General features: G+C 37.0%; 3 protein-coding genes across 6 annotated transcripts; 1 reads left to right on the forward strand and 2 right to left on the reverse strand.

The window, feature by feature from the left end:
- The first annotated feature begins 1,639 nt into the window (after positions 1-1,639).
- gucy2g (guanylate cyclase 2g) lies at positions 1,640-16,245 on the forward strand. 3 transcript variants are annotated; one of them, XM_044102326.1, is made up of 22 exons: positions 1,640-1,984; positions 3,103-3,451; positions 3,909-4,018; positions 4,866-5,048; positions 5,146-5,290; positions 5,579-5,714; positions 5,884-5,987; positions 6,091-6,257; positions 6,377-6,517; positions 6,749-6,832; positions 7,083-7,187; positions 7,280-7,351; positions 7,534-7,702; positions 7,783-7,938; positions 9,277-9,454; positions 10,200-10,340; positions 10,428-10,620; positions 11,472-11,646; positions 12,439-12,537; positions 14,351-14,442; positions 14,525-14,632; positions 15,155-16,245. In XM_044102326.1, exons 1-22 carry the CDS (start codon positions 1,640-1,642, stop codon positions 15,233-15,235), a joined length of 3,333 nt encoding a protein of 1,110 aa, XP_043958261.1. In that variant the 3' UTR covers positions 15,236-16,245. The 3 variants fall into 3 exon arrangements, with proteins under 3 accessions (XP_043958261.1, XP_043958262.1, XP_043958263.1); XM_044102327.1 differs by having other exon boundaries at positions 1,676-1,984; positions 9,310-9,454; XM_044102328.1 differs by having other exon boundaries at positions 1,676-1,984; positions 6,139-6,257.
- A 6-nt stretch (positions 16,246-16,251) lies between these two features.
- Positions 16,252-20,775, reverse strand: tectb (tectorin beta). Its single transcript, XM_044102331.1, has 10 exons — positions 20,658-20,775; positions 20,050-20,240; positions 19,819-19,970; positions 19,640-19,712; positions 19,369-19,472; positions 19,196-19,279; positions 18,943-19,105; positions 16,928-17,006; positions 16,745-16,777; positions 16,252-16,467 (listed from the first exon to the last, which is right to left on the reverse strand). Exons 1-10 carry the CDS (start codon positions 20,773-20,775, stop codon positions 16,394-16,396), a joined length of 1,071 nt encoding a protein of 356 aa, XP_043958266.1. The 3' UTR covers positions 16,252-16,393.
- A 2,704-nt stretch (positions 20,776-23,479) lies between these two features.
- On the reverse strand, positions 23,480-25,951 carry LOC122823082 (dickkopf-related protein 3-like). Of its 2 annotated transcripts, XM_044102332.1 has the most exons (4): positions 25,349-25,951; positions 25,070-25,244; positions 24,342-24,543; positions 23,480-23,945 (listed from the first exon to the last, which is right to left on the reverse strand). In XM_044102332.1, exons 1-4 carry the CDS (start codon positions 25,499-25,501, stop codon positions 23,885-23,887), a joined length of 591 nt encoding a protein of 196 aa, XP_043958267.1. In that variant the 5' UTR covers positions 25,502-25,951; the 3' UTR covers positions 23,480-23,884. The 2 variants fall into 2 exon arrangements, with proteins under 2 accessions (XP_043958267.1, XP_043958268.1); XM_044102333.1 differs by lacking the exon at positions 23,480-23,945 and having other exon boundaries at positions 24,338-24,543.
- Positions 25,952-27,585: the final 1,634 nt, after the last annotated feature.

The raw sequence follows: 27,585 nt of genomic DNA on the forward strand, positions 1-27,585 counted from the left end.
TTGTTTTTTTTTGTCTTTATCTGTTCACAGTCCTTCATAAATATGTCCCTTTTAGCTTTTATTCATTTTTGTGTATCTTTTAGCTTGGAATTGAAGATTGTCCCTTAAGACAATGATGGCCTCTCCAATTTGATTTATGGGAGTCAGGGATAGCTAAAGATAAAATCCCAGCACCTTTGGAGTGACCTCTGGTTGTTAAGCCATAATCTGAACATTTACTCCTTTAAATGTCTGTCAGTGATATCTGAAGAGGTAAAGTTAAATCATCCTGTAATAAAACTGATTTGGGTTGTAAGGAATGAGGCAGGTTAACTAGTAAAAATGGGACAATCTGTGCAAAGACAAAAATGAAAATGATATTCAAAGAAAAAAGACATGTAAAGACAAATAAACCTACAGTACGTCAGACACTCAATTTGCATAAAGAAAGATGAAAGGTTTCCATTAAAGAAACACCACTCTTACTTTGGAGGATGCGGCGATGATTATTTCCACTATGTTGTCCTTCTTTGTAAAAAAAATATAACAGACAATTCGCCTAAGTTTATAGGGCATGTATGTTAGTTGTTTAGTAGAAAGTGTGCAAACACAATACTTCTAAAGACATCTCTGTTTCCTGACTCATTTAAGGAATGTTTTCTGTGTAGAAGACTATTAACGTTATAAAACGCTGCAAAGTACAGCAGCTGTTTCTGGATTCCCAAACAGATTTTAAGTGGAATTTCCCTGATCTCCCACTGCATGCAGGGATTTTCCCTCGGTACTCCATCAGTCCAGAAACAGAAACGTTAGACTAATTGCTCTTGCTAAACACGGGGAAGAACAGGACTTGTTTGAGTCACGCTAACTTAATCCTTCTGCACCTCCTGGTTCTACTTATCTCAAGAGTTCTTGCTTTTATCACGTTTCTTTTTTCAAGTATCATTCCCTTGTGGCTCAGTAAAACAGAATATTATTCAAAGTGAAATAATCTCAGAAAAGTTGGTTTAAAAAGTGAAACTCAGACATCACCTAGATTCTTTGCACACAGAATAACATATTTCATGTCTATTTTCGTACATTGTCATAATTATGGCTTACAGCAACAGAAAATCTAAAATTTAGAAAGTCATAAAATTATGTAAAATCTATAAAGAGGAAAGGACCACGGGTTATAACTGCTGCTTTTGTAGTTTTTAAAAATGCACCTTATCCTTCCACTTGATTTTCCATTAATACACTATTCTGCAAAGAATACTGGGCCATCCCTTCAAATCAAAGGTCAAAGGTTAAAATATCCATATTTTAGATGGAGTTACTGAAATGATTCAATTTCAAATTATATTGTAATATACTGAGATGCACCTGTATTTCATCCATCTTCTCATTGCTCCTTTCAGATTTTCACACATTCCCATCTCTGTACTTTATCCATCAAACCTTCCTACAGCAACCTCTCTTTCTGACCAATCAGTGCAAGTCTTTTTCTCAACAAAAAAAAAAAATACTGTCCTGGGTTCTGTACCTCCTACTCTCTCCTCCACCTATTTACATTTTCTCCTCCCTACCCAACTGTCCAGCATCAGCAAGGTTGTTGAGTATTTAAGCCTTGTTCATCCAGAAACTGACAGGATGAGAGCAGGTACTCGTTTTCTCCAGCATGAGCCACGTACTTTTGCTCCACCTCACACTTTTCACAACTGCTGCCGCCATGACCATCCATAACAGCAGCAGCAATGGTACTCCAAATCACAAGCTGCTCATTGCCTTCCAGGCTCCCTGGAACGTGTCCTTCCCCTTCAGTGCTCGCCGGCTGGGCTCGGCCATACAGATAGCCGTGGAGAAGGTGAACAACAACCCCTCCTTCCTGGGCAACTACAGTCTGGATTTTGTGTACAAGGACACCGACTGCAATCCCAAGGAGTCTCTGGGAGGATTCATCCACCAAGTGTGGAGAGAAAACGTGACGGCTCTGTTTGGTCCAGCGTGTCCTGAGGAAGCCGAGGTAACGGTTCGGACCATATTTTTACCCTCATTTTCTTTGTAGGTTGACAAGGAATGAATTCATGTTCGGTTGGTAGCGTGAAATATTTTCTGAAAAGTGGATGGAATATGTTTAAGTTGTTTAAACATGTTTAGGTCTCAAAAACAGTGTTTTGCATTCTGAGGCATAGACTTAAATAAACAAAGCTGACAGATTTAATCTAAAAACAAAGCTTCTGTTTATTTTTTGATAATTTCTTTAATATTTTTTCATGCATTCTTGTTAAGATAGGAAGACAAACAAACTATATGTGGGTCATTCTGCAGGTGTGACCTTATTTTTTCTCCGCTAAAATCAAACCCTGGTAGATGTTTCTAAAAATATATTTTTATATGCTAAGGCGTTTATTGGGTTAAGGAAATTGCACAGAGATGATAATGATGTCTTATTACTTATTTTTTATAAAATTGAATTGATATAAAACACACTAAATCTAGTGATGTGATTTGCATTAATAAATATAGAATGTTTAAATGTAAAATATCCATAATAATATTCTAAAATACTAAACAACCAAAAAAAATCTATATAGTAAAAATATCTTTAATTGATCATTTGTTTGAATCCTATTTATTGGTGGGATATTGGTGGGATCACTTTTTCCTAGACTGCCGACCTGTCCAGAGTGACCCTGCCTCTCGCCCGTTGACAGCTGGAGATAGGATAGATAGATAAGAAAATGGATGGATGGATGGTTGGATTTCTTTTTCCTGTTAAGTTCAAATCAGCTTTGTCCATAAAATATTAATATTAATTGAAAAATGCAAATCATCTTTCAGCCAATAGTTGGACACAGAGAGGAACAGAGGTACTGTAAGTGAGAATAAAAAATAAAAAAACATGGCTTCTCTGTTTACTCAGTCATGTTACACATCAAATGTAACAACATTAATACTGGACTTCAAAAGAAGTCTACGTACATGTAAGAATTAATTGAATAAATTTTTTATTTTGATTGACATCCTTCAGCCTATGGAAGGATTTAGCACAAAATTTGAAAATAATTCATCATAATTGTATAATAATTGGAGAATTTCTTGACCTGCTACGATGAATTAATTAAACTTTGAACGTTTCAGGTCACTGGCCTCATTGCATCAACGTGGCACATCCCCATGTTCGGCTACATGGGCCAGTCTTCCAAACTGGAAGACGGGGAAATGTATGATTCGTATATAAAAATCATGCCTCCTTTTAAACGGATCTCAGAGGTTCTGGTGAAGACCCTGGAGTTCTTCGGGTGGAGTCACGTGGCGATGATTGGAGGGGGGTTGAAGACGAACACCTGGGACCAGGTGGATGCTTTGTGGAAGACTGTGGAGAATCCCCTCAGAACGCATTTCAAATTGACTGCGGAACTGAAGTTTGACACCAGTAATCCTGATCTCCTTTATCAGAACATCAAGTACATCTCGACAGTCGCCAGAGGTAAGGGAGGTCTTCACTGAAACATGCACAACCACAATCACTTGTGGATTTTCACAAACTTAAATTTTCGCAAAGCCGGCAAGAAACCAACTACCTAAATCAACTCTGCTATTTCTGATAGGAAGATGGAACCATTTGTCCAAATACAAACATGATTGTATTAACATACTTGAGCCTGTATGAATAATTGCTACAGTGTTTCAGTTAGAAAAAAAATAAAACTTGTGCTCCTACATTCATTAACACGAACACCTGGGACAAATGTTGGATAATTAATCCACCATGGAAAACTCAAATTAACTTAAAATGATCACACCAGTGATGAGTGGATATAAACTTCTGACCATCATGTCGATTACATTTTCGTTTTACCCTTATTTTTTTGCTTCTTTTCAATACAGCTCTACATTTGTTGTTGTTCCTCTGCAGTAAAACTGTTCAAAAATCTGTTCTCTAGTTATTGTGGTGCTAACAAACAGAGAGGACTCCATGGCTCTGCTGCTGGAGGCTGAGCGCCAGGGTCTGATGAATGGTGACTACGTGTTCTTCTTGATGCAGCATTTTGAGGTCAGTGAAGGAAAACAAATCAACAGCCGGCCATATATTCAACCATACAGACAGCAGAGAAGATTGCATAGCAAAGAGAGGCAGACTTCCCTGATCTTGCTTGAAAATATCACCGGGTAGAAGAGAAACAGTGGAAGGAATCTCTAAGTTCAGTTTATTATGGAAGTCAGATAGACAATAATGTTGTGCTTTTTCTGCATTTCATCTATTCACCCATTGAACATCATGTTCACAACTTAAACAGCACACACTGTATATCTAAATAAATGACACTTTCCCTCAAAGCATGCTATATCACACTTATTTAATTCAGTTTGTTTGTACTGTAACAACTAACAAACCAAAGGAATTCAAAAATCCAATTTATATCCAAAAATAGATGCACATAAACAAGATTTCTTTGATCTTCCTTATATGCATATCAGTTCTTAAAGCAACGACACACGAGAGATTCAAATTAAGTTTTATCATTTCAATAGCTAAAAGGTTTTCTATCTAAGGAAAACCAACTGATTGCACCATCTTACGTTTTCTTTCAGAAAAGAACATGTAGCTACGGCAGTTAGGCATTTTCTTAACACTCCAGACATCCATCATACCCAGCATGCACGTAGCATAAATTCAGAGGAGAGCTCTCCTTTAACAGGAAGAAGCCTCCAGCAGAACCTGGCTCAGATTTAATCTTATCCAAGACAGATTGGTAGGGGTAACATGTTGTCCTCATTTTTTTCCGCAGTTATGAAGTATTTTAATGGCACTAATAAATATTGGTGTAGTATTAATAAAAGTAAATGAGATCCCCTGTCCAACTCATGTTCTGTGTTTCTTACTGTTTTCTTCTGAACAGGATAACTGGTGGAAAACTGCCCTGAGCAGTAGAGTAAACCAGGATGGAACAAAAACTTTTGACATGACATTCATTATTGGTCAGAAGTCCTACGAAGGATATGAGTACTATGATTTCTTCAGACAGGTTTTTCAAAGACTGAAAGGACATCCTTTTTGGAGTAACCTGACATCTGAAAGTGAGGTACGCTGTAAACAGAGTTAGCAAAAAATACTTAAGGATAATGTGACCAATCATATGTGACTATATATATATATTTTTTCTTTTTAATAAATCTCAGGTTAGCCCCTACTCAGCCTATCTCCATGATGCAGTACTTCTGTATGTGATAGGACTGAAGGAAGTTCTAAAAGAAGGAAAAGATCCTCATGACGGCCGGCAGCTTCTGGAGAAACTGAAAATCAGAGATAAAATTCGATTTCACGGTAACTATAAATTCTGCTCATAATCACAAACCCATTGCGCTGTTTTACCAAAGGTTTTGTTTCACAACTATTCAGCCAGCTTCTTTTTACAATAGCCTTTAGTGGATTTCCCCTCCCCGTGTGGTAATAACTGTCTGCTGGATGTCTGCAGTCTTTCACAGGATTTTAATGGTTGTAAAACTCTTCAACTCTTGGGAGCAAATACTCACAATCTGTGGAAAGAAAGCAGAACAAGTAGTAGTAACATAATCTAACACAAATACTGAGGGATGTCTTTTAAATTTGCAGGAGCCTCTGGACTGGTTCACTTTGATGAAGAGGGGGAGAGATGTATGGACTATTCTATTTATGACTTGCAGCATGTAGAAGGCACCAACATGTTTGTACCCATCCTGAATTTTGAAAGTCAAACCAAAAGTGTCAGGTAAAATAAACAAATTAAAATTATTTACACACAATTTAAAGAAAACACATTGATATTAGGGGTTGTGACATGATGAAAAGTGAAAACTCTAAGGTTTTGATACGTTTACAAAGCGGGAATAATCAATATAATTTCAGTCTCTGTAACAGAATCATTTCATCTCATGCAGACCAACATCTATGTTTGCTTCTGTTATTTGGCCAAAAGGAAAGCCACCATCCGACATCCCTGAATGTGGTTTTAATGACGAGCTCTGCGAGTGGCTGGCCAATGGTAAAGTGCAATTTAGAATTGAGACGTACAAAAGAATAATAAATAAGTACATCAAATCTTTTCAGTACACATTATTTACTGTGGTCATTTTCCTGAGACACAGAAATTGCCCTGCTGGCTGTCCTTGTGACCTTCCCCCTCATCGGTGTAGTGGCAGTTTTGTGGATTGGGGTCCTCATGCTTCAAAAGTTTCAGCTCCAGATGAGGCTGGATGACTCCAACTGGTGGATAATCAACTACGGCGACATCACCATCATCAGGGAGCCTTCAGTGCGAGCGCTCAAATAGTTAAAGAATCAAAAAAGATGGAATGTCTCCTTCACTGTTGTTTAGTTTCCAGTTTGTTTGCGTGTCTACTTTTGCCCAGTTTCTGTTATTATCTCCCCCAGGGAAACCAGGGTGTATCTCAGAGCTATACAGGTAGTCACAGCGGGAGCAGCAGCTGTCAGAGCACATTCTCCAGCCACAGTTATAACCTGAGGGACAAAACTGGCAGAGAGCACATCTACACAACCATAGGACTCTACCAGGTGAAACTTTCTCCTGTCGGAAAAATAAATGGAAAGGACATAATTATTTGACTACGATGAGCAAAAATCATCCACTTAAGTTGAGTAATTCCTGAACAAACTGGCTTAGCGATTGATTCTTACAAACAAAATGACTTTGGAAATTTTATGAGAGACTTTTCCAAATTACTTAATCTCACAAAAAGGGAGTATGTGTCTTTCTATTGACATAACTTCTTCTTGTTAACACAGGGAAATCAAGTGGCCATCAAGTACATCAAGAACCCTATAAACTGTAATTTCCAGAAGCCTTCAGTGATTGAAGAATTCAATCTGGTAAAGTTCCTCATGTTCTTTTGGATTTTATATATATATTGTTCTGTGCATTAAGACTAAATAGGTGAATTGATTTGAAATAGACTGAGAAATTTGTAGTAAGCAATTCTTTACATATGTCACAATTTTACATTTACAAACAGGAAAGTAGTTAAGTTTACATATCTGTCTTCTTTCAAAAATATATACATTGGAAAACCACAAAATTACACCTGCTGTGTGCCTAACCATCTTAAATATTTTAAGATAGATGAAGGAAATGAAACATGAAAACCTGGTCCAGTTCTTTGGCGTGTGCATTGAGCCACCGAACATCTGTCTGGTCATTCAGTACTGCAAGAAAGGCAGCCTCAAGGTAAGTAGAAAATCTCAATATCTTCATGTCACACTAAGTTCAGAAGCAAATTAAAGAAAATCCTCCAACATAATTTTATTCTGTTTCTAAAGGATATTTTTGGGTCTTCAGATGTTGATTTGGAATGGATGTTTAAGCTTTCGTTTGCTTATGACATTGTCAATGTAAGTATGTTTATTTTTGAAGGTTCTAAAGTGCCGCAAGCTTTGTAGGGGCTTTGCTAATACCGAGTGTTATTGACATCGTTGTCATAAAAAATCTCTTTTATTATTCAGTTATATTATCTTTGACTATTATTATTTTATTCTATTTTTGTTTTTACTATTGAAATGTGTTTGTAATTCAGGGAATGGACTTCATCCACAACAGCACCCTTAAATTTCATGGAAATCTGAAGCCCAGTACATGTCTGGTGGACAGCAGACTACAAATCAAGCTCTCTGGTTTTGGATTATGGGAGTTTAAATATGGAGGAAAAAACAAGCCCGGTCCAATGGAAAATCCTGATTATGAAGGTAAATCTGACCTGAAATCAAATTTATGATATGATAAAGGAGCATGATATTGCACATGAGGTTACATGAGTTTGTCTCAGATCTGTACTGGACAGCCCCCGAGCTCCTGAGACAAATCAGACTTCCATGTAATGGGACACCCAAAGGAGACGTCTACAGCTTTGCAATCATTATGTGGGAGCTCATGTATAACTCTAAAGGAGGTCCATACCAAGACATTAACCTGGATCCAAAAGGTTAGTTTTTTTTGGTTTTGTTTTGTTTTTTTGGGCAATATAGCTGACACATTAAGCATCAAACATCTAATGCAATACATAATAGAACTTACAGCTTCTTTTTGCAACTTAGAGATTACTTTGTACAGCTAACCAGTTACTGTACGAAGTAACTGGTTCAGACTCAATACTGAATCCACTAAGTATTGAGTCAGTTGACTCAGAATCAACTGAGTATTTTGAAGAACTTCAATGTTTTTCTGGGTACTTTATTAGAACTGAATTTTCAACAAACTTAGTAGTTACTTCCCCACAAATTTCATAATAAACCGAGTGCCATTTAGAAGATACAGGTCACATTTTAGGGTTTACATCCTACTTTTCAAAGCTAACAAATTTATTTTAAGATTTAATAGATAACTTTTCTAGAAATAAACTTTGCTTACACAATAAAATAAGAGTTCTGTTTTGAAACCCAGATGGTACTTTCTTGCAACACACAAGTTACTTCTACAAACAGACGACTGACATGCTGAAACAAACAGGTTACAAGTGCAAAGTTACAAGGCACTTTCCCATACCAGAGAAAGCTGTTCTTTTAAGCTAACAGGTAAATCTCTTGTAATTTATAGGTCATATTTCAGAACACACAGGTAATCTTCTGAAACGTTTTCACTATTAGATCTTTAAGATTTTTTCCATTAACTTTCATTTACACTGATTGTCATTTGGTGAGGGTTTCTTCTGTTAAGAGGTGGCCACCATTATAAATGTAACAGTGTCTACAGTGTCTCATTGACTTGCTCAGTTAATGGGAGAGATGCTTTTAGAGAACCTTGGATCATGTCACACTGACACTGTGAAATCAATTATAAAACATCCAAATCACAAAATGTTTGAAATATTTAATGTCTAATAAATAAAAGTCAAAGAGTTGAGTCAAATTAAAGAAAAAAGGAAAAAGGAAAACCAACTAATTTGACACGTTTACCATTCTTCCTGTCTCTGTCTAAATGTTTCTGGTGAATAAACAGCAGGAACTTTATTGGGGAAAATATTTATCCTTGTAACCTTTTGCACTTGTAAATGAAGCGGAAAGGCAAGGTAATGATGATGGCCCAAGAAAATTAAACAATTTACTGGAAAATCATCCTGTTGTGGAAAAGCAACTCAAAGGTGGGGCATTATGAAAATCCACTTTTCTGGGCTTGTTATTTAGAAGTTACTGAGACAAAAAACTTGTATTTTGTAGGATATCGAAGGGTAATCTGAAACTATAAAAAAAAAAGTGAATTATTCTTGTTCTTTTGTCATTATTATTTCTGTAAATAAACGCGTTGTAAACTTGCATGTTCCAAGAAATTATAATGCAGTTGCGGACGCCTTTCCAAGGGGAACCTCTCAGACCAGTGCTGTGCGAGCAGCTGTGTGATGAGAAGGTCAATGCCTTGCTCAAAGCCTGTTGGAGCGAAAACCCTGACCACCGGCCACCTTTTGGGTCTATACGCAGGAGACTGAAGGACATAAGTCCGGAGAGGTATGTTGCCACATTGTTTTTTTTGTTTTTTTTTTAGCAAAATCCATAGTACAGTTTTGATAATAACTGATACAAACAGAGGATATACAAAGGCTACACACCCTGACTAAATAGCGGGTGTTTGTCATGTAAAAAAGTAATTTCATAACTTTTTTAACATTTATGGTGACATGTTGGCTGTATAATTCAATTCAAACAAATCTGTATAAGAAAAAAAAATTTTTTTTTTTATTTATAAAGGTGCATCAACGTGGTTGCACAAGTATGACCCCTTTCAGTATCTGTTCTATTATTTATCCGTTTCCAGGATAAATAGTGTTTATCCTTTTCAGGATAAATAGTAAAACATGTTTTATAGTTGAAAACCTGTTTACAGTCATAAGGATGTAAATACATGTAAATACAGAATTTGATAGAAAAGAAAACATCAGGATCTGACTAAAACCTCCTAAACATTGTAAAAGAATGCACACCATTTGGACACCATTCATAAAGAAAACATAGCAGCATCATACTCAGGAGTTAGATTTCTGATAGAATTACTTTAAATTATTAAAGGACTAAATACTGGTCAGTTTGGATGCAAACCCTTCAAAATGTTAGAGATGCGTTTAAACTTTTAGTATCTTCATGTCTAAATATAGGCAGCAGCCACATTAACATAAGAATTACCTTCCAAAAAAAAAAAAAAAAAAAAAACATTTTGGAATGAGAAAGCAGATCATCATCATTTTATCTTTTATAGTCATGTGAATATCCTCGATAACATGGTGGACAAGTTGGAGAAGTATGCAAATCACCTTGAGGAAGTAGTGGAGGAGCGGACCAACCAGCTAACAGCAGAGAAAGCCAGAGCAGACAAGCTTCTCTCCAGCATGTTACCAAAGTATCACATACACACACATCTAATCCTTTTATGTTAACTTTTTTTCTAATCAGGACTCTTAGCCTTACCATGTCTCTTTGCCTTTAGATACATTGCAGAGCAGCTGATGGCAGGGAAGTCAGTGGAGCCACAAAGCTACGATATGGTGACCATCTTCTTCTCAGATATTGTGGGTTTCACCTCCATGTGTTCTTCCAGCTCAGCAATGGAGGTGGTAACTTTCCTCAACGAGCTCTACAGCCTGTTTGATGGCATCATCAAGATGTATGATGTCTACAAAGTAAGAACCATTCACTATGCGACGAAAGAGCAGAATAGTTGCTTAGCATAGCATCCAGTTTCTTGACCATGAAACTACTGTAGTAACTTTTTGCTGGTTCTGCTTTGCCGGTAGCATTCACTTAGCTTAAGTTCATGCTACGTATTTGATGATGTAATATGTACTGTAAAACTACAAAACAGAATTTCATTTCCAGTAATGAAATTGATTGGGTATTGGTTGATATAGATGTTAAGTTTAGTATAACAGAAGTCAAAAGTCTAATAAAATATTTAAGCCACTGCCTTACACAAACCAAAAAAAAGACGGAGAGTTGGCATCTGTTATGGGTGGAAGAAATGAAAGGTGGTTTATAAAATCCAAAGGAAAATTGGAGAAATGAGAAGAACAGAAAGGAGCAGGAGAGAAGAGACAATTATTTCATGACTCAGAATTGGGCACACTAAACTGAATATCACATTATTTTTAATAGGGAAATATCAGACAGGGAAATGTGAGTCTGGGAAAGGTGAGACAATTGGACCTATTATTTTGCACTGCAGGAATTACTAGTTTCAGACAAACAAGTTAGTTAAGAATCATAATAGCATAGCTATCTTCAGATATTTTCTAAGTACCGTAATTTGCATAATAGGATCAAATTAATTAATTAATTAATTAACAAATTAATTAATTAATGTATTTATTTATGTGGTCCACACACCTTACCGGTTGGTGGGGGTAGTCAGTTACTTTCCAACTGCCAATCAAAATAAAGGAGAAGAAGTAAATTTGGAACAAACATTTAGCTTAGCTAAGCATGTGTTTCAAAATCTTTGTTGCAACAACTATCATCTATCCAATTTTATCAGGTGGAAACCATTGGTGATGCTTACATGGTAGCAAGTGGCCTTCCTATCAGCAATGGCCCCAAGCATGCCTTGGAGATTTCCATGATGGCTCTGCACTTCCTGGGTGCCATTCAGGTCTTCAGAATCCCTCACAAGCCAGATGAGATCCTTGCAATTCGCATTGGCATACACTCTGGTAACAGACTGCATCAACAGAAACACCTCCATTTAGCTTTTGTATCTTTTAGTTTTGTCACTTGTCAAACAATTTGTATGTCACCATCACAAATCGCAACATGTTTTATGTGAAAATGAGACATAGTTTTTAACAATATTTGCAAATAAAATTATATGTGTGTTGTGCATTTACATTCAGCATCATTAATACTCTGCTTGCCCGATTAATGAGTCTGGTTGGTAGGTCAGAAGTTGTGCTATGCTCTTTCAGGACAATGTATTGAACATTGAATGGTCTCTACGATAACAAAAGCTTTGCGTGTTTTATAACCCTGCTTTGAGCTTCCCCACAACTAATGATCTCTAACAAATCTCAGAGGCCTTCGCTAAACATTTTGACTCGCACTGGGATTAAATTAAATACAGCTGGACACTGTTTACTTATTAAATGACTTCTGAAGAAAACTGGTTCCTCTGGATCTTGATTAGGGGTATCAGACCAAATGAGAGAGATACATATAAGCAATCTTTACGTTCTGATCTTTATTTGTAAAAACACATAAAAAGAAAATGAGACTTTTTGCAATACAGCTATTGTGTTAGTATGCATTGTTAAATGACAGTGCAGCAACTGTTGCAACTGTTTGACATTTGTAAATGTAAACTGAATATTTAGGAAGAATCCCAACACAAAAAAAAATGACTGGTTTGAGTTTATTATTACAAATGTTTAACTAAGGTTTAGAACTACTGGGAAATAACATGAGTAATTTCCACACAAACATTTCTTGAACTTGTCTGGTTCATGTAGGTCCAGTGGTTGCTGGAGTGGTGGGAACCACTATGCCTCGCTACTGCCTCTTTGGAGATACAGTAAACACAGCCTCACGCATGGAGAGTAACAGCCTACGTAAGTTAAGTCTTCGGCAAGTTACACACAATCCTTTTCCACAGATGAGGGAGCTGCAAATTATTGTTTTACTTTCTTGTAATGGAGATGCTCTAGCAGTCTCTGAGAGGGAGCAAAATGGAAGAATTTGAGTTAGCTGCAATTTGGTACATGTGCTAACAAACTGTCTGTAAATTTCATTTACAAGATGGTTCTTTAAAAGAAAGGGAAATGTTTCCCCTAAGATGGCATAAAAAAAACCCACTAGTAAAACTCTTAAACCACCAGATAAAATGTTTTTACCACAGATTATTTTAGGACTGACATTGCATTGATATTAAGGCATAGACTTACTGTAGCTATACCTCAAATTTATTGAATAAGACAACACATTCACAATGAAGTGTTGCACAATAATCAATACATTCCACTACAACAAAGTATGAATAAAATCAAACATTCTATATTTTGCAATTTTAAAAAAAGCTTTTGATACTCACTCCAACTTGAATCTTGATAACAAAACTCAAGATCCTGTTTGTTTGTATGTAGTGCTACCATTTAAACAGTATTAATAAAAGTTTAAAGAGAAGTCATTCAATGTCAACTAGGATCCTTATTTTACATTACCCAACTTAAACTAAAATGCTGCCAATGGTTTGTGTTTTATTTTGCGCAAACATAATTTTGTAATTTTCAAAATATTAAGGGCATTCAAAGGTTAAAGTAACCCCTGGTGGTCAGAAACACAAGCTCACTTTATTTTTCCTTTTTATTCTTTATTATACCTAAAATAATGGTGGTACAGATAGAAAAGAGAGACGTGGATTGATCACTTTTTGTTTGACAACGCCTGCTTGTGCCGTGTTATCTTTAAAATAACAATGACAACAAAAATGTTTGTGCACAATTGTTTGACACCAGATTTGCTGGATTTTAAGAATGTATGAAAAGTAATGTCTGAAGTATCTACATAATAAACGTGACAATATCTTCTAGGCTTATCAGCTTAAATCCTTCTAGAAATTCATTTAACGTATTTTCCAGACTATGAGCCGCACCCACAAAGTTTAAAAAAAACTTTTAAAAAACTGGAAACGTACATATATAAGCTGCACCGGGCTATAAGCCTCTGGTATCTCCGCCACTCTCAGTTTTCCACAAGGAAGCAGCTGAGGGCTGCGTCCCTGCATCTCCAATGCCGAACCAAAGATTGGTTCACGCCGAGTTTACGTGCAGCGGCTATTGATCTGTACTGCCTGATCGATAGCCTTCAACTTAAAAGCTGCATCATATGAACTTCTTCGTGTGGTTTCCATGATGAGGGGTTATGAGTTTAGAAACATTTCTAGCATGTGCTTGTTCTAAATGAAAATCAGCGTTTTCTTCTTTGATTTCCAATTTTGACTTCTAATGATTCACTTCCTGCTAAAGAGCCCCCTGGCGACTGAAGAAAAAAAACACAGAAAAGCCCCACCGGGCTTTAAGCCGCATGGTTCAAAACGTGGGAAAAAAGTAGCAGCTGATGGTCCGAAAAATACAGCACTCTATTTTGTCTAAGAGCTTGACCTCTTTCCACTTGCTTGCTCTTAAATCTGCCAAGGACATAGATGCTGAATAGACTGTTAATAAGTTAACATTTACATCTCGGTTACCAGACAATAGTAAAATTCAAAGGACCTGATGAAACTAGACAAAGTTATTGATTTGATATTACAGATATTTATTCTTTAATGAGTATAAATTCTAATTTGATGACATTCAGATGTATTCCTGTTACTATTTCATCGAGTGATGGTTTAGTAACCCAAGCCATTCTTTTTATTGCATACAGCACTAAGGATTCACATATCTCAGTCCACAGCTGACATTCTTGTTCAAGCTGGATCCTTTGAGTTGAAAGAAAGAGGGGACATTGAAATTAAGGTGACTTGTCAACATTTTGTGTGTGTGTTTTTTTTAAGGTGTGCATTGCTTGCTTTATGAACAGAATACAATTTTCTGCCAGGGTAAGGGAGTCCAGAAGACCTACTGGCTGCTGAACAAAGCTGGATTTAATCCTACTCTGAATTCCCTGAGCTCACTACAAGGCGACAGTCTCAAGGTGCAAATGGAGGTAGGTTGAAAGAAAAATGTTGAGTATTAATCAGTTCCTTATTTTTTTTTTTTTAATGATTCAATTTACAACACAAATTCAACTTAAATTGTTAAAAACAGTGTTTAAATAGAATCAGGGTTTCCAGCACTTTTTAATCATCCACTTCTCATGCTGTAGGATCTATCACTGGCTGCACTGCTTTTAAATGCAGACACATTTTAACAGCAATTGGTCAAAATAAGAGCTTATTTTCTAACTACTGGTAATTCCCACCTCTAACATGCAAAGACATGAGGAAAGGTGCTTTACAAATATGCATTGCATGTGTTTGGTTTGTCTCATGAGATCCTAGAGCATGTCAGAGTACAATCACAAATTTCAGTGTATTTCAATAAGCACTGAAATTTGTGGTGGTACTCCAAAATACTGTACAAAAGTTGAACTGGAAAAAAAATATTTTGCATGGCAACATCTGCCCAGCATGTATAGACTCCTGAATGCTTTGCTCGTTTATATTTTTGCTATTTCTCCCTTCCAAAGAAACAAGAAGTGATGAGATCTACAGTTGCAAGGTCCCAATTACTCCAGCCCAAATCCTCGATGACCACAGTGCAAGTTTAGGTGTTGTAAGAAGAAGCAGGATGGGGTTCACTGTCTCACACAGTTTCACAAAGTGATTTTTTTTCCATGTACTTGTTGCAAGAATAACGATATATTGATGACATCTTCGACAGTAGAAAGAGCCGATATTTAGATGTTTGCAGATATTTACTTTTCTTTTTTTTTTTTACAAGGGAAGCACAATGTATCACCAACAACATTGCTATAGGTGCTGATGCAAGACATTTCTTTTTTACATATTGGTCTGACAAGTAAAAGTATTTCTATCTTGTTGCTGTTTCAGTTTTGGGAGGGGGTTAGCCAGGTGGTATTTTTTGGACATGTGGCAGTAATAGTGATGCAGTGCAGGATTGTGGCATTTTAACTAAAACTAAGAAGTATCATCCAAGGTCTGGTCATTTATCATAGTTTCGACAGGCTCGTGAAATGTAAGTTATATCGGTAACTATTGTAAATTGGCCAAAGCAGCAACCGGATATCGATACAGACTCAAATTGTCATATGGGTACATACCTAATTTCAACTCATATGATATTGATTCTTATAATTCTATAAGAAACATACAGGTATTTTTGAGTCGACAGCAAAAATCAACTCTTAAAATTAATGCTCACTGTGACAAAAAGAAAGCCTCTCTTTATTCTCAACTAAAAGTACAGATAATGAAGCGATCATCTCATAAATGACAGAAAGTTCTGTCCTGACCTGAAGGTTTGTGAAGTTTTGACAGTTTGGTTTCATGTTGCAGAATTAGAAAGCAAGAAAACATACTGCAGAAAGATATAATATTGTGAAATATTGTGGCTAAAATGAATTATGTTTTTTTTGTTTTTCTCTATTGCATCAGCACTTCTGTTTTATCTACCTCATTTATGTTCTTGATTTGGTTGTATTCTTGTGCCTGAAATTTTATTATTTACCAGTAACAAGAAAATACTAACAATAAAGTTTTCTGCCTTCAAGAAAACAGAACAATATTTTCAATTATCTTTATTGGAAATAAAAGTACACTTTTTTATGCCTTTCTAAATATACTAAATGCAAATCAGTCCTTTAACTGGGGAATGTATTCATACGCTCCCTGAGTCTTGGGGTGACACTTTGCTTTGTGATTGAACATATGTTGACGGTTTGCATACTCAACGGATATTTATTGTTTTATATTTTTGATGCATTTACTAAATCGAAGAAAATGTTCACCGCGATCATAAGTGGGATGAGAAGAGAGGTCCCTGAAGAGACAAAAAAAAAAAAAACTATTACAAACAAACTAAGAAACGATGAACAGTTTTCACAACATGTTTGCCAGTACATTTCTTCCCCTTTAAACCCAGTTTTAAAATATAATATTTAAACATAATGCAGAACATAAAAATAAAACACAACAATTAATCTTTGTTGAAATTCAAAAGTTTCATTCTAAAAAATGAAAAAAAGAGAGAAAAAGATAGACCAGAATGTCACTGTTCAAGCACATTTCAGCCAGGTATTGTTACTAACTATGTTTACCTGTTGTGTGCCCATTATTAGAAGACTCGCTGGCTGTTAAGAAATCAAGACAGTAGTGTGTAAATTATTAGCTATTTTATTTTATTTCATTTTATTTCAGTTTCAGTTGGGTTATTCTATTATATAAACATATGATAGAATAACCCAATTTACTGAAAATACAGATAAAAAGATTTAAAGTACCTTTAATCTGAAACTCAGTGGTGAGGATCCCTCCACTCGGTTCTGTTTCTGATGACAGGGACCTCTTAGAGCATGGACTCTTGAGAGAAAAGAAACAATATTAACTTTGGACGATGTTAACAATGAGTTCCATTTAATCTACATGGTGACTAAAAACCCACCTGTTTAGAGTTTCCTTTGTACCATAATAAATCAAACACAAACTTGAAAAAATGCAATATTTCAATTGTTGAATTATGTGTTTTTATGATGTAAATCAGTGGTCCCCAACCTTTTTATTACCGTGGCCCGGTCAAGACTTGGCTTCTGGAATCGGGATGCCCGTGAGTGGAATCGGTTCGTGTGTGGTGTGTTGCTCCTGCCGTGTGGCTGGACACATGAACCGATCGAACCTGTTGTACGTTTATCAGCTCCTGTGATCACAGAGGTTTGGAAAATCGTCCGACAATCCTTAAATCGTGCCGTGTGAACCAGAGCTAAACTCACAAGCTCTACTCCTTTCATCTCGTCTTGTCTTGACCACTGCCCTAATGCTCTCTGACTCTGGTCGCTATGGTAACATTTACATATCCCTTCAAAATAAGATAGAGATGCGACTCAAAAAACGAACATTTTACTTTAGTGAAAATTTTAACTCACGATAATGACTAATGGGAGCCCTGAGCTTGTTTCTCTGCAACCAGACGGTTCCAACTGGGAATGATGAGAGACAATGACACCCGAAGTGTTGCTTATGCACAGGGTGCTTGGTCTCTAGTGGCGAAGCAGTTTGAAGCTTCATTGCCTCATTAGTGAGCCGGTCACCACGTCATGCAGAGCGGGCTTGGAATGTGGGAATCACCTACCGGGATAAATCCATTCTCCTGTCTCTTCTCTGGGCCATTTCCCCTTCGCAAAGAAACTTCCCAAAGACATCTGATCTGTTTCTTACTCATTTTGCTGCTTGTGGGCTCAATGGACCTTACCAAGCTCTGCCCACAACCGACCTAGAAAATCCCACGTGGCCGCAAGTCTCACAAACAAAGCCTCACGTTGTTTCTATGTAAACATGCCGTCTTCCACTTTGACTGATTCTCTGCAGTTTATTTCTGACTCAATTAGTGCATAATTTCTACCGGATTTTCACAATATATCAGCTACTACAATGGACAGAAGCACTAAGAAGTTCATGTCATCTTTTTTGGATGAGATAAAGGTGTTTGAGCCACGCGATGCCTCCAACATTGTGCACGTCCCAGCAAAATGCTTTCGCTCGATGAGGAAAACGGCAGATCCACACACCCTCTATATCAAGGCTGGGTAAGTTGGGCGTTCATTGTTTTGTAGATTACTTTCAAAATCAGTGGGTGATTCCTGTGGTTTGTTGGCAAATGTTTGAGTGTGCCTAGGCCTGATACACTGTACTTGGTGCTAGAGTGGCTAACACGAGTAACAGTTTAGTCCAAAGCCTTTTCTGCTAAATTAAAATCTTTAGTGTATGTCAGATACAGTACACATTGCATATTAATCTGTTTAGCTAACGTAAGACTGTGTAGCAGTCAAGGTGTAGCCTGTCAGTATCAGTACTGCCATTATGCTGTACTTAGCTAACAGGAAGCGTGTGTTTGTGAGACGGCCACGCACGTTATAGCCGCACTACTACGTAGAATGGGCATCAGCCAATGAAAAGCGGCCCCTGTGGTAAGGTCCATGTTGGCGCAAGACATAACTGAGAGAATCCGTTTAAAGGATTTTCAAAATAAAAGACCCTCCTAACTCAAATAATACATAAAATGGAAATATTAAATTATTTCCGTTTTATGTATTTATGTATTACCAATTGGTCCACGGACCAGTACCGGTCCGCAGCCCCGGGGTTGGGGACCACTGATATAAATCACTTTGATCGGTCTTGTTGCTGAAAAATGCTATGCAAATAAACTTAATTAAGAAATGTTTGTATTCCGACTATAAAAGGGGAAGAACATTATTAAAGTCCTTTCATGTTTGTGATTACATATTTGTAATGTACTCACAGGCTGACAGACCAGCCTCTCTGCATCACAGATGTGGACCTCACAGTGAAGCCACACAGTGGACACCTTCTCCAGTCGCTGGAAGCGGAAAGAGTTGAACTTGAATGTGGAGCGGCTGTCTTTGGCGTTATCGAAAATGGTCACCGTGTAGTCAGCAGGACAGCTGGTAGAAAACAAGAATGTAGAGGTTATTACACAAACAAATATCTTCAAGGAATGGATCCTTTTCAAGAGACACTAAATGTGTAGGCACCTGTTGATAATAAGACTCCACCTCTTTCTGTCTGTTGAGTAAGGAGTTGGAGTCGCCCAGCAGTTGTTGATAACAACTTTAAACCTGATGGTTTAAATACAGTTGGATTCAGCATTTGGCATTGTGGATATATATTACTTCAAGTTTAATCATTAAAGAAAATGCTTGTATACCTATTACTTAGACCTTTTGCTTCAATACCGATAAAAACTTCAGAGCCAATTTCAGAGGTGTCAATCACGTAGGGAGCGTCCTTAGCATACAGGAACTTAGAGTTCTATGAAATACAGGATTTTTGGTGTCCTTTTCATCATGCAGTCATTTTAAATGAAAAAAAATAAAAACTCATGCCCACAAAAAAGGTGTTTCCAGAAAGAAATTTTTGTATTGAATTTCAGAAGTGTCGTCCAGGAGAGAAGCGGAAGCTATAATGCGGCAACTCACCGTGAACACGTTCATAGACAACTGTGATCTAAAAGTCCCTAAGCTCCCATTGTTGACATAAACTGTAGCAACTCTAGAAAAAGCAGAGGGTTTAGTAAAAACACTACAAGTCATTGTGTCAGCATGCACAGATGCTTCAGAGTATTTTTGGTTGAATGGTGTCTTGAGCTGGTTCTTACCTCTGACTGAAGACTGCGTTATTTACCAGATAGGCTGCTCGGTACACACAGCTGAAGGTGTAGTTGACTGGCTGGTTTCTGACAGTCAGCGAAGTATCGTTGGATACGATGGAGTTGTAGAAGATGTACTTGGCATCTTTGCCTGGCATATACTGAATTAAAAGAACACCAGGAAAAGCGTGGAATGACCTTATCGTCAGCATTGCTTTTCTTCTTCTGCATGTGCCTTACCTCAGATTGTGTGCCACAGTACGAATGGTTTCTTGGTGTTAGATCTGGTATAATAAAGCGGTAGTACCCTGGGCTGTGTATTCCAGTGTAACACACTCCACCCAGGGACAGCTGGTCTATCTCCCAGCCATAAGGACACTCTGGCACATTGGCAATGATGGCATTAGGAAAACAGGAGACTACAACATAGTCTGGAATACAAATCAAACAGACTTAAAATGTACCAGGTATTCGGTAACAACTTTTGTAATGACCTAATTTTCCACTTTAAAAGTGTACATACTAAAAGAACAGATAATGTACAAGTGTCACAACATAACTTTTTTTTTTTTTTTTAAACATGGCTTATTCTCAGTTTCTTGACAAGAGTTTTGTTTCTTTAATTTACTTTAGTCTAACTTCAACACTAAGCTACAAAAGAAAGACAAAAAAAATCTGCTCTCACTTTTAAAATCAACCCTGAATGACTTTGTATTTTGGATTGAAATGACATAACATGTAAAAAAATGTCAGGAGCATTTTCAATTTTAGGAATTTGCAGCAGTTCTGGATGAGTCTCATAAGAACGTGAAAGCATATATGAGCCTCTTGACAAATCTGGTCTTTACCTGCTTTTTGTGGCGCGCATGTCAGTGCAACAGGTAAACTCAGTAACAGTGCAACAAATGAAGCCATGGTGAGATGCTGCAAAAGAAGATTGAGAATTTGTTTAAAAAAAATAAACATATTTTAGGATAAGATAAAGTCTCTAAAAAAGAAATTGTGTCTCACCTTATGAAGCTAACACCTTTAGCCCGCTGAATGTCAGAGGATCACCATATCTCTTTTGCAGGTTGTCTGTAAACTAGCTCTGAGTCAACTCAAGGAGGCATTTTATACCGTGGTAGATAAGGGTAAATGGCTTTCAATCATTCTCCTGTCTCCAATTTTCCCACTGGCATGACTGGTTTAAGAGGTCCATTGTGGAGCTTTTCACAAAAGCCTTCTGTGCTCCTTAGACTGAAGACTCTTAAATGACCATTAGTGTTACCTATTCTGCAGATTGGTGAAAAGAAATGTCCAAGGTTCATACAATGGTTACTGAAAGGTTTTGAATTAAAGGATGACAATAAAGGATGGGATGAAAAAGACTCAAAGTGTGACATTTTAGAAGTGAAGTCACGCATTTGGTAAAAACGCAATACTATATCAATATTCACATTACAAAAAAGATAAACTGTTGACTGGATAAAAGTTATTTCAACATCTGTAGCTTTCCTAATGCTTCAGCGGTTTATTTTCAGTGTTTTATAAGAAATTCTCTTTTTTATACAATTTCTTTTTTAACACACAACTTTACATGCAAACTTCTAATTTTTGGTGTTAAATAGGTCATTACGAAAGGCACAACTGTCTTATCTGTTTATTACAGAGAACTGAAAACGTTTTTGCCCCCTAAATTTATTCTGGAATCCAGGAATAATCCATTGTGATGGACCGAGCTAAAAACAGGAGGAGTCACAGGACATATTAGAAAAATGTTTGAATGACAAAGATAAACTGAGCTCATAAAAGAGGTGCCACCATGTCAAATTGATAAATTGTTGAAAATAGAACTTTTCTGATAACAAGACAAGATCTCAAAAAGCAGAAAATATTGACATCTATCAGTCTCAGGGGTCTTGGGAAGCCATCTCTCAGTGTTGGAATGCCATCAAACACCAATTAAGACACAATAGGGTAACTAAACAGAATACAATTACAAATGACATAAAACAAATAACAGTACAGCTAAGTTTGGCTAAAATGAAGACCCAAAAATGAAAATCAAAAAATATTAAACTTTAAATACTACTATTTACTTAAATACAAAACTTTTGAGCTCATAAACAAAGAAACTGAACTCAGGCAAAAATATAAACTGTGCCTGCACAAATAAACATGCTGAGCCCTGGCCCCATACTTTTGTCTAGACCAATTAAGACCAAGGCAGGTAAGAGTTAATCTTAAGCAAACAAAATTAACTTTAAGTTGATATAAAAAGATATGCTAACTAAAAGTGTGCACTAACAAATAGAACAAATGTATCCAAATTAACTAATAAATCTTTTTACTGAAACTAAAGTGTTGTGTTTGTATGAAAAAATAAATTGTGCATAAAAAGAGTTACTGACATAGCAGTGTGGCCATGGATTTGGCCATCATCCTAATTGATGAGGGAGAATATCCAGTCTTCAATTCATGACTTCAAACTTAAGCTAACTTGGGATACACAGCAAAATAATAATAATTAAAAAAAAGATCCAAAGCACAGCAGCAGGTAATTAGAGGGGCTCAAAAACAGAAATACAAAATAAAAAAATTATAAGTTCTCATCTGGAATCAGCACTTTGCATGTTTAGTTTTGACTGCCACTTATTTTGATGAAACATGGAAGAAACTAGAAAAATAGTCAAATAAATCCTGTTTTCATGACCTGTATGTGTCCAAACAGAACTAGTGCTTAATCGAGGGCGATACCATTCAATTCTAAATACACAGTGATTTTTCTTTTTTTTACTACACACTTAAACGCTTAACAGCCTATTTTATTTCACCAGTACCTCTTTATGAGATTGTTAAAAAGAGAAACATGCGGAGAGGGTTCTACATCTGGGTCCTGTTGGCCTCCATCACACGAGAACCCTTAAAGTTGCAAATTGAATGGTGTAGTCTCTTATTAATCCCACAGTGGATCAAACAGACATGTAAAGATACTCTAAAATGTGATGCTAGCTCAGTTACGATGAGGCATACACAGAGAGTAGTGTTCTAAAGTTCAGGTGATAGGCCTCTAGTTTTGTACCACTGACTAATATCAGGTTCCTCACAGTCTTGTGCTATTAGATATCACTTTTGTTTGGCCTGGCTTTCTTGTGCGTGTGAAATCTGCTTCCTTAGTGGCCTGTTTTTAAGCTATATACTAGCTGTCTTGTGGTTTTCTTATTGGTCATTCCAGCTAATAATTTGTAATATTGGCTTATGCCTTAGAATGGATGTGTTGCATTGTTTCTCAATTATATTTGTTAAGACATTACATACCTGCTATTTACACCAGACTTTCACTTCTAAGCTTTAAGGCATTTGTTTTGCCTCAATATCAAAACCTACCATACCATTATTTTTTTTTTTGATAAACTCTGAACAATAAGAAGAAAACAGACTAGACACTAAGGTTGTTCACAGAAAAACTGCACTCAGTAACCTTTCATCTGAAAGAGTCGAGCTACAGATAATTAGCATCTAAATGGAGCTACTGGGGGAATGGTAAAGGTTTGACTGAAGAAGATACGGATCTATGAGAGCGTAATGGGACAGCTAGTGTTTCAAGCACCTGTTGATGCTAACAATTGAGAGTTGCTGGATTCCTCCGTGTTATGCAACTGGACCATGGGACCCAAAAACCTGCTTCAAGAAATGTGCTTAGAAAGGAGACAAAGTAATTGTTCATGTCTTTTCTTGCAGAGAACAGTGGGCAGCATTTTGAGTCTGTAGATGTGTCAGGCTGGTAGAGACATACCCAAATAAAAGTTGTATCTGTCATGAAAAGTGTTTCCACAAAATATTTAATCGGGGGTCTGATTACAAATACATACCACACTTTTATTTTTCAATCAAAGCATCACTAAATACACAAAGCAGGTATTTTATGAGAAGGACGTCTTGCTCAACCCAGCTACATGGAGCAGAGTAGTGCTTTTGTAAATATTCACTACATTAATCTAACAGAATCTCTCAAAACAGCATATGGAAATTCTTACATTTATTCTGTACATCATATTTACATAATAAATAGATTGAATCTTGAGGTCTTATGTTAAGGTTTGGACCCTTGGCAGGTCCATCTTGTCCGTTCTGGTTGGTAAGTAAAGTCCCTCCTGAAAGACAAAGAGGAATAAGTTATGTTTTGATTATTTTTCCTCCAAAATAAATTAAATAAAATCTAAAGAATATAGTAAGAAGAGTAAAGACAGTACGTTTCACAACACAAACATATCTCAATAAATTGTAAAGTATGTTAACTAGAGGTGCTGCTTCTAAAATTATCCAACTGAAAAAAAACCCAACAGTTTTATTTCTGTCATTTTAGACATATATTTTGTTATTGTATCAAATGAAAACTTAGCAAATATTTATGCTAATATTTAAGTGGATTTTTAAATATGGGTAAGTAAAACCTTAAGCTTTGGGAACATTTTTTACAAATTTTTTGCCTTTTCATGTGATTCATTGTCTGTTGAGGGAACCACTTCAATTTAAATGGGAGCTCTCACTCTCTGCGGTTCTGCCTGCTGTTTTCCCGACACAGCAGACCTTCCTCGCACGGGCAAATCTGGTTGATGCTGAACGCCAGGCCACCATCAGGAACATAACAACTCTCATCGCGAGCCAGGCGCTTTTTGCACACCATCTCGCCATGATGTCGAGCGCAACACATCAAAGGCCCACAGTCTCTGTCAGCTTTACACCTGGAGCCTGATTCAGAAAACAAAGGAATTAGACAGCAGGTTAACTACGCTTTTGTCAAAATGTTTTGAGACTAAACTTTGCAGGGTTTGTAGGACTTTATGTTCTTTTCAAAATTTAAAATACCAAAGTTCACTATGAAAATACATAGACATTTCTACTGCTTTAAATATGAAGCTCGACTGAAAAAACTTCAAAGAAGGGAGCACGTTAAGAAGATAAGAAAAAAGGACATATAGAAGGAAAGACGCAAAGATAGAAGGAAATGTGGAAAATATAGAAGTAAAGAAGGAAGAAAGGAATTAAGCAGAAAAGGCTACATGGAAGGAAAGGAGGACACAAAGAATGAAAGAAAAAGGACTCAATAAAGGAAAGAGCAAAAGAACACAAAGAAAAAGAATGATGGAAGGACAAAAAGAAGGAAAGGAAAAATGAGGAAAGGAAGAAACTTATCCAGACCTGGAAAATACTGAAATCAAACCTCATACTTTCCTTGAAAAGGTTTTAAGATTTGATTTCATGTTCATATCCTTACCCTCTTGTCCATTGGGAATGCTGCGATGACACTTCCCAAACATGCAAAGGAGTCCACGGACACACTGAGTATCCCTCCTACAGTACTGACCCTCTCCACGTAAAGGCACACAAAGACCAAAGTGACGGTCACACGAGAAACCGCGTCCACAAGTTCTGTCACTGTCGCACACAGTCTGCAGACAAAATAAAATAAACTTTTAAAAAAATTCCTGTTCAAGATGTTTAACGGAGTACTTTTACACTATAACACATTAAAACAAAGGTTAGAAATTCTTACTGTGAGTGCTTTGGCCACAGGAGAGTTCTCTCCAAGAGGTTTAGCTCCATCTTTGGGAGGGCCGTGAGGCATGTTGAGCATCCAGGCCCAAATACGAGCGTCCGTACAGGAGAAACACACAAACAGGAGAACCAGATTCATTTCCCCCAACATCCCAAAGATGCAAAAAGATAAGTTCAGGCTGCCTCAGAATTAGGAAAAGAGAAACTTCAAGAAGGCCCCAGTTTTATTTCTCAGGAACGACTGAGGAGATCCATGCAGTGACACTTGCCATCTCCTCTACCCGTACGACCTTTATAGGCCAACAAAGCTCAACTTCCCCCTCTCTACACTGTTTGTCCAAGCAACAGGGTAGGAGGAGACAATTAGTTTTTGATAGATTAACTTATTGCCTGAGCTACCCCCTGCAGGCAGAAAATACTGGCCAAATGTCAAGTAGCAAAGCAGCAAATGAGGGGAGATGGGGCATTTACAAGAGTTTTTGACAATGCTGCCAAGACAAGCACCACCTCTATGTGGTTATCTCAGCCAGACAAACAAACAAGGAGGACAAAAGAAGACAAATGCATGACATGTTTCACTGCTCTCTGAGTGACAAGTGCTGCCACTAAAGGTCCTGGCCCCGAAACGCTAAGCAAACAGCTCTGGGCCCCTACCTTTACCCCCCAACCCTACCCTGCTTCAGACCCCTCGCTGGGAGCAATTTGGAGAAACACACCCAGCAGACAACCCCGTGATCTCATTAAGAGTAATTACCATCAACCATTAGTTCTCACAGGCAAGAAAGCTGTGAATGCTAATGAAAACCAATATTTATTCCTACACATTTTTCTCCAAGAAGAGGAGAGCCACAGACACTCACTGTAATCTTTCAAGAAACACGCAATGCCAATATAAGTGATGATCACCGCAAAAGTGAAGTGAAAACCTTTCTCCAATCACACTTTGCAGAAAGTCTCTGACAAAGTAGCTTTTTTTTAACAGATGATTTTGTGTTTCAAAGTATCATCCACATATTTTTTTGGATTTCTCCACCAATTTTTTAAAACATTAACAGTTAAGTCCACTCAGTTAATCTCAGCAACAGTAACTTCAAATATTTTCTGGCGTTGAATATTGTGCCTGTTTGGAGATCTTGATAAATATGAACCTAGGTCTTAAATATGGACTTAGGTGAACCCATTTCTAACAGCTGCACTGGTGCATGACAATGTAAATTGAACGTTGCTGTTTTCATTTCACATGCAAATTCTGCTACAGCAGAACAAGCTTCATTTGGAGTTTGTCCCATTTGGCATCTGAAAGGACAGACCTTTAAAATCGGGGTGAACAAAATGGAAGTTCCAAGCATTTCCTTTTAGAGAATCCCTTCAATTCCTGTGCTGTTTTAACACACAGGGCCCCTGGCTTAACATCAAACTGTGATTTCATAACCTTACATAATATTTACAATTGATTCTGAGCCTAACATCAACAGCTACCATGTCATTGTAAATCCAGAGCTGCAAACAATGGCCGCAGGGTCTGTTCAGCCAACATAATCCTTTACTCTGCAATAGGGTTAACGCTTTACAAAAAGATCTGAAAATGAAAAAAAAAAATCACCAAAATCTTTTATATTCCTAAAACCCTGACTCTCAGTCAGAGCAACGGTGGGCAATATTTTTATTTCATCGAGGCCATTTTGGAAATTTTATTTCTGTAACTGCTTATTGAATTGACCATGGAGACAGTATACCACATCCACCATGTATAATTAATAATCTTCCAAGTATAATCAGTCAAAGAAATACTTGCTCTCTTTATATGTTTGTTGCAGTATCACAATTTGTTGAGAGTTTTGTATGTAATATTCTATGTTGGACAACATAGGATGTTACATGTTTTACTTCCTATTCCAGGGATGACAAGTTCACTGTGGCATCAGTGGTTTGTTTCCAGCATATGTGAAAGTAAATATATCTTCGCTGTTGCTAAAAAACTGCATTTGTATTGTCTTTCATATAGATTCAGCAGCGTGAAAGAAACATTGGTCTAAGACTTTTCTCCATGCTGAAATGACAGCGTCACATAGTTGCTGCAGATTTATCTGATTTACATCCATAATACAAATTTCATATTCCACCACATGTCAAAAGTGCTCACCTGATTGAGATGGTTTGAGTTTTTTTTAGCATTATCTTGCTGTAAGTAGCCATTAGAATATGCTACTATGCTGTTTACTGCAAATTCTGACC

This window comes from Gambusia affinis, linkage group LG20 (genome assembly GCF_019740435.1).
Source record: "Gambusia affinis linkage group LG20, SWU_Gaff_1.0, whole genome shotgun sequence".
Classification (NCBI taxonomy): Eukaryota; Metazoa; Chordata; class Actinopteri; order Cyprinodontiformes; family Poeciliidae; genus Gambusia; species Gambusia affinis.

What these genes read in the sequence shown, in the direction of transcription:
- gucy2g (XM_044102326.1), top strand. Translation starts at nt 1,640, where the DNA reads ATGAGCCACGTACTTTTGCTCCACCTCACACTTTTCACAACTGCTGCC. An exon ending in CATCTCGACAGTCGCCAGAG is followed by an intron (nt 3,452 to 3,908) that starts GTAAGGGAGGTC and finishes TCTGTTCTCTAG; the next exon opens with TTATTGTGGTGCTAACAAAC. An exon ending in GCAAGAAAGGCAGCCTCAAG is followed by an intron (nt 7,188 to 7,279) that starts GTAAGTAGAAAA and finishes CTGTTTCTAAAG; the next exon opens with GATATTTTTGGGTCTTCAGA.
- tectb (XM_044102331.1), bottom strand. Translation starts at nt 20,775, where the DNA reads ATGTTTATTTTTTTTAAACAAATTCTCAATCTTCTTTTGCAGCATCTC. An exon ending in TGTCTATGAACGTGTTCACG is followed by an intron (nt 19,473 to 19,639) that starts GTGAGTTGCCGC and finishes TGTATTTCATAG; the next exon opens with AACTCTAAGTTCCTGTATGC. An exon ending in AGAGGCTGGTCTGTCAGCCT is followed by an intron (nt 17,007 to 18,942) that starts GTGAGTACATTA and finishes TTTTCTCTCAAG; the next exon opens with AGTCCATGCTCTAAGAGGTC.
- LOC122823082 (XM_044102332.1), bottom strand. Translation starts at nt 25,501, where the DNA reads ATGTTGGGGGAAATGAATCTGGTTCTCCTGTTTGTGTGTTTCTCCTGT. An exon ending in CTGTGGCCAAAGCACTCACA is followed by an intron (nt 25,245 to 25,348) that starts GTAAGAATTTCT and finishes TTTTGTCTGCAG; the next exon opens with ACTGTGTGCGACAGTGACAG. An exon ending in CATTCCCAATGGACAAGAGG is followed by an intron (nt 24,544 to 25,069) that starts GTAAGGATATGA and finishes TTTCTGAATCAG; the next exon opens with GCTCCAGGTGTAAAGCTGAC.